General features: G+C 59.3%; 2 protein-coding genes across 2 annotated transcripts; both read left to right on the forward strand.

Moving 5' to 3' along the window:
* The first annotated feature begins 65 nt into the window (after positions 1-65).
* On the forward strand, positions 66-3575 carry MYCTH_2311613 (uncharacterized protein). Its single transcript, XM_003666647.1, has 3 exons — positions 66-1071; positions 1221-2984; positions 3051-3575. The coding sequence occupies exons 1-3, from the start codon at positions 430-432 to the stop codon at positions 3327-3329; spliced, it is 2685 nt and encodes an 894-aa protein (XP_003666695.1). The 5' UTR covers positions 66-429; the 3' UTR covers positions 3330-3575.
* A 233-nt stretch (positions 3576-3808) lies between these two features.
* Positions 3809-5088, forward strand: MYCTH_2311615 (uncharacterized protein). The gene has a single exon (XM_003666648.1). The coding sequence runs from the start codon at positions 4112-4114 to the stop codon at positions 5066-5068; it is 957 nt and encodes a 318-aa protein (XP_003666696.1). The 5' UTR covers positions 3809-4111; the 3' UTR covers positions 5069-5088.
* The last annotated feature ends 1247 nt before the right edge of the window (positions 5089-6335 follow it).

The following is a 6335-nucleotide window of genomic DNA, read 5'->3' on the forward strand; positions in this document are numbered from 1 at the left end:
GTCGACATGCCTTGCCATCTCCAAGGATGTTCGGCGATTTCTCGGAGCTCCGAAACCGCCATGACAAAGAAAAACTAGTCGGTCGCATTATCCCCAGCCAAAGAAGGTCACAGTCAATCCTCGAATTTCAGATGAGCGGAGAAATTGGGCTGTGACTGTTCTTCTGACTAATTTCTGTCATCGCCGTGTAACATTTGATGGCAAGGGGCTGCTGTCGCCGAGATCGTCGATGCTTGTTTGATGGCGCAGGGTGATGGAGCATCGACGGCAGATTATCAGATCGATTGATAAACGCTCGGCATCCGACTCGACCGCGCCTGGATTTGCTGGAACCGAAAATCATCTTCCCTAAGACCGCTGTCCCTTGCCGTGACCGGTGGCGTGCTTGTGTTAGTCCCGACGCCTGGGCCCGATAGCTCCGCTGAGACGATGTCGGAGCCGAGCGATCGCAGCGAGAGCCCCGCCGTCACCGAGTCGCACCCCGACACCACCACCACCACCACCCACGAGGAGGCCCATCACAACGACAGGGATGATCGCCCGCCCCCGCGCAAGCGCCAACGCGTGAGGCTGTCTTGCCTCGAGTGCCGCCGCCGGAAGCTGTCGTGCGATCGCGAGTTCCCCTGCTCGCGCTGTATCCAGTCCGGCACTCCGGAGCGGTGTGAGTATGAGACCCGGCCCGGATTAGCGCCTCCGAACAAGCTCGGTCTGCCGCCGACCGCCCTGGCCGGTCTCGATGCCCGCCTGTCCCTGCCGAGCACCGGGGGGGAGTCCCCCTACTTCCGCAAGGACGGCCGCGAGTCGGACCGCATCCGCCGGCTGGAGCTCGAGGTCGCCCAGCTCAAGAGCCTCCTGGTCAAGCAGGTCTCGCTCGACGGTAGCACCGTCCAGGAGCGCTCCCCCTCGGACCTCCCCAAGTCGGATGCAGAGCAGGAGGCCGAGGCCGAGGTGCCGCCCTTCCTACAGACCCAGGTGACGACTGCCGACAAGGAAGAGCTCCGGTTTTTCAGGGGCAAGGAGTTCAAGACACGCTATTTCGGCCCGCATAGTGCCTATCTAGCCTTCCAAGAAGTATGCCGTTTTCCGTTTCCGTATACGTAGTCTCTGGATGCCTTTTTTATTTAAGTTTTTTTTTTTCGTTTCGCTCTATTTTAACTTTTGGTTTTTGTTTCGGTCTCGGTTCGGAAGGAGGAGAGCAGCTTCGTGGCTAACGTTCCCAGCTCACCGGGCTGTGCCCTTTCATGAAAGAGACCTCGGAGGAGTGGTTGCGGCCGTTACACATCCACCGGAACAAGGACCGCCGCAAGGACGCCGAGGAGAGGGAGCGCAAGTTCCGCGCGCCCGACCCGGCCCTCGAGGCCCTGCTCCCTTCCAAGGAGGAGACGGATAATCTGGTGAACATCTACCTAAACCAATTCGAGCAAGTTCACCGCATCGTCCACATCCCCAGCTTCCGTAGAGACTATGCAAAGTTCTGGCTCCCCTCCGAGACCCGCAGCGCCGCCTTTACCGCGCTCGTCCTGGCCATCATGGGCATCTCGAGCTGCCTGTCGGCCCAGATGCCGCACAAGTTCGAAAAGATGGTGTCGCACTCGCACGCGAACGCCATCAAATGGGTCGAGGCCGTCGACGCGTGGCAGGAGCGCCAGAGCCAGAAGCACCGCCGGCTGATCCACTACCAGATCGCCTGCCTCGTCTACCTGGCCAAGCGGGTCAACACGATGAAGAAGAAGCGCTTCTGGAAGAACGCGGGGGCCATGACGCAGGACGCCATCTCGGTAGGCCTGCACCGCGAGCCCAGCCACATGTGCGACAAGATCTCGCCCTTCAACCAGGAGATGCGGCGGCGGATCTGGGCCACCATCCAGAGCTACGACCTGCAGGCCTCGTTCGACCACGGCCTGCCGTCCATCCTCTGCTCACTCCACTATGACGTTAACCCGCCACGCAACATCGATGACGACGAGTTCGACGAGGACACCAAGGAACTGCCGCCCTCGCGCCCCCCGAACGAGTACACCTTCTCGTCCTACCAGCACATCAGCCGTCAGAGCCTGCCGCTCCGGCTCGAGCTCAGCCGGGTTCTCACGGGCCCCCCGGAGGAGCTCGACTATGACCGGGTGATCCGCTACACCAACGAGATCAACCAGGAGATCGACTCGCTCCCGTCCTGGGACGTGAGCGAGGCGTCATCCCAGGACCCGGTCGTAAAGAAGCCGCTCCTCGCCTACACACTACTGCACATCCAGCTCCGCCAGTACATCATCCCGCTGCACCAGCCCTTCCTCCGGCTGCGCAAGACCAACTCCAAGTACCAGTACTCGGAGATTATCTACTACAACGCGGCGCGCGACATGGTGCTGCTCAATGACCGGCTCGCGCAGCAGGGGATCCGCACGCTCAACTTCCTGCGCGAGGACAGCCTGACGCTGGCCATCAACCTGGCCAGCGTCACCATGCTGCAGCCGCGCGGCAGCACCAACATGATCATGATCAACTCGCAGCACACGCTGCAGCTGCTGGAGCGCTGCTTGGCCATGAAGGAGGACCGCATCCTGCGGTGCGGCAACAACGAGCCGTGGGGGTACAGCATGATGTGCGCCACCTTTGGCCTGCTCGAGGCCCACCTGGGCGTCAAGACGCCCGAGGCGGCCAAGGCGGCCAGCGCCGAGCGCTTTGTGCACCTGCACTGGAAACTGCTGGCCGGGCAGGATCCGCCGCCGGGGAGTCAGCAGAGCGCTTCCGGGGGTGCTGCTGGTGCCTCGGGTGGATGTTGCGGAGCGGGAGGAGGAGGAGGAGGAGGAGGCAGTGGTGCCAACACTGGCGCTGGTGCTGGTGCTGCTGCTGCTGCTGGCGGTCAAACCGGGGCAGCGGCGGGTGAACAGGGCAGGGCGGTGGCGGGGACGCCATTTTCTAGCACGGGGATGGGAACATATCCTGCCGGGCCAGGTCCGTCGCCGGCGGACGCGTTTGTGAGGTCGAAGGTAAGTCCCCTCCTCCGGGATGCCGGCCCTCCGCGGAGCGGTGAAAGATGCCAACAAGAGATACAGTCGGTCACTCCGTTCGCGCCGTCGTCCTCCCAGCAAGGGGCTGGGCAGCAGCAGATTGAGGTTCCCGGCACGCCGTGGTGGATGCCCAATACGGCAGACCAGTCTACCATTCCGCAGGTGGGTTTCCCCAGTGCGCCTTTATATCGGCGTCGGCGGGCTCGAGCTGATGTGCCCCAGATGTTGCCCTTGAACCCGGACTTCAACTTCGAGACATTGGGATTTAACCTCAACGAGTTGTGGGGCAGCGGCAACTTTGATTGGGACTCTATGATGCCGTGAGGCGTCTGTTCCGTGGCACCAGATTCCAGGGGAGAGAGAGGAGAAGACGGAGATTCAAGGCGGATGGATGGCGACAAAAAAATGGTGTGGATATATACCCGAGGAAAACAATGAGTGTGATACAGGAGAGAAAAGTCAATATACAATTATACCCGCCCTCGCTCGAATTCATTTAAATAGTTGCGGCTCAGGAATGAACTTTTTAATCTCTGTTGCCGCGGCCGTTTGGGGCAGTGTATTACTCGGTATGCACTGTACTGTACATATATACGCGAAACGCAGTATATCAGCAGAGGTATGCGACTCGTGCTTCCACCTTTTTGCACGCCGACGCCTCCTTCCCCTGAGCTTTCTTTCGTGGGAACTTTTGGCGTATTTGGTACCTTCTCCTTACTGGAGAAGTTCTAGTCTGAATTGTTCACCATCGCGGGCGTGCAATAATTCAATCTGCTCTCGTCCCACTCACCGTCACAAAAAAAAAAAAAATAAAATAAAATAAAATAAAAAATAAAAATAAACCCCTGTTGCCGTCTTGGCAAGTGGATATCAACAACTTCCCATCACCTTGTTCACATGCTCATCAACATACCGACAACCCGCAAACCTGCTCTATTGTCATTACCATTCTCATCAACATCAACAACGGCGCCATCGTAATTTACCATCGGCGTCATCGTCTTCATCATCATCAATCAAGCGGACTTCAAAAAAAAAAAAAAAGAAAAAAAAGAAAAAAAAAAGAAAATAACGAGTTTGAGAAACGAGGAAGAAGGCTGGACAAGATGACAACAACCTCCTCCTTCTCACGACATGAACAAGAACATGAACAAGAACAACAACAAGACGCCATTCCGCCGGCGCAAAAGGCCCGCACCATCGCGCACATGAACGCCGACCACCGCGCCGACATGCGCTACATCCTGATGCGCTACGGCGCCGACCCGCCCGTCCCGCCGTCGTACTTTTACTTTTCTTCCGGCAGCACCCGCGGCGCGCACAAGAAGCCGGCAGCCGGTTCTGACGCGGATCATGACCGGGCCGAGGACAGGGACCCGATCATGCTCGACATCGACCTCGACCGCTTCACCGTCCGTCTGCCCGCCGGCGGGTCGGCGGCGGGGGCGGCGGCGGGGAGCGTGCACGCCGTGGCGTTCGACCCGCCCCTGCGGACGTGGGCGGAGCGTCGGGAGCGGCTGGTGGAGATGACGCGGATGGCGAGGGAAGCGGCGGCGGCGGCGGCGGCGGCGGCGGCGGCATCGTCGTCATCATCGTCGGCGGAGGACGGGGTCGGTGTTGGGGTTGGGGTTGGGGTTAGGAGGGTAGTGGTGGTCGACGAGTACATGCCGCCTCGCGTGCCGTACGACCTGGCCATCTTCCTGGCCGTGCTGGCCTACTACGCGTCGCTCGCGCTGGTGCGGGCGGGCATGGTTACGCCGGGCAGCCCGGCGGCGCGATGGCTCGAGGCGGCGCGGTTCCCCGGCGGCGCCGCCGGGTTCCGGTGGCTCGTGGACGCCCTCCTGGTGCCGGTGCTGGGGATCCACCTCGCCGAGACCTGGTGGCTGGAGCGGTCGAGGCTGCGCAAGTTCGGGGTCAGGCGGGGGAGTCGGGTGTGGTGGCTGTGGGTCGGGAGCGTCTTCATCGAGGGGGCCATGGCGTTCAAGAGGTTCGATATCATCGTTGAGAGGTTGAAAAGAGGGGAGGAGGGGGAGGAGGAGAAGGAGGAGAAGAAGAGACGGTGAGAGGGAAAGGAAAAAAAAGGGGGGGGGGTTCGATTCGATTCTACGAGATGGGAGAGCGAAGGACGCAGGGCCCGTGTGATGCGGCTAATATGGGGCGGATGGTTGAGATAGAGAAGGCCATATGCAGACCATTCCCTTCGTCTGGTGACGTCCTGAAATCGAGTCTAGGAGACAAACAAACCCGAAGCGCAGCCTGCCGGTTTCGCGAGTCTTGCGGCGGCTGAGCTCCCTGAGGACTCTCAACGCTACGCCCGGGACTCGAGCGCGTGGTCCATAGCACATGTGGCACTCTGTACCCTTTCCCCTTTGCTCTCCCTCGGATATCGATCTGGACCATTTTCTCTCACCGGCTACGGAGTACCTCACAGATTCACGGCCCTGGCGACGGCCGGGTCGGACCCCTGCGCTTCTCTGTTCGTACGTCGTACTCTCTTTAACATTTGGAGCAAAGAGAGGTTTCCATTTTGACTCTGTCAAAGAAGCATGATGTTAGGCCCTCGCTTCAACTAGTTCAATTACGTTCAGGGGCCTCTGGCAATGAAAAGTTCCGGGCCAAGAAAGAAGGGGTGGCGGGACAGCATATGTCACGCTGCAGCGTCTGGCAGAGCAGGTTGCAGAAAAGAGCAAGGGAGGAGGAAGGGGAGAGGAGGAGGAGAAGGAGGAGAAGGAAAATAGGGAAGGCAAGGGCATGATGCCTTGGGTCTTGCGCTAGAATACTGTACTTTCGGGATACATGGCGGGAAGCGTCAAGTCGCTGCCGAGTAAGGGAAATATGTGGTGTAGTGTGGTGTAGTGTGGTGTAGTGTGGTCGGAGTCAGAGTCAGAGACCGTTCCCTCCTCCCTCCTGACTCCGTCGTGCCGTCCTCATGAAACCCCGACAGAGGAGCAGAACATGCAGCCAAGCGGGAAGCGACGCTGCAGCCCGGCATCAAACGGGGTTTCCCCCGTCCCCTCTTCCCTGCCCGACATGGCATTGAACATGTTACAGCCCCCCTCTCGACGACTTATTAGAAAATACTAGTGTACTTAGACTGCGGAGCACGGGAGAGGACACCAAAGAAGTGCAATCGCAGCCTAGTACAATTACATATACTAACACCTCTTGTCTGTGCTGCGGGGTTTAAGTGTATGTATATACTATGTACAGCACATACCTTCTTCTCCACTACTGTCAGCACTCATGGGGAGGAGTTGACTACAGGAGAGAATCCTCTCGCCCCCCGTCTCGGCCGACAACCGGCGCCTCTGGGGCAGCTTCACCGGTTCG

Source organism: Thermothelomyces thermophilus, chromosome 7 (assembly GCF_000226095.1).
Source record: "Thermothelomyces thermophilus ATCC 42464 chromosome 7, complete sequence".
Lineage (NCBI taxonomy): Eukaryota > Fungi > Ascomycota > Sordariomycetes > Sordariales > Chaetomiaceae > Thermothelomyces > Thermothelomyces thermophilus.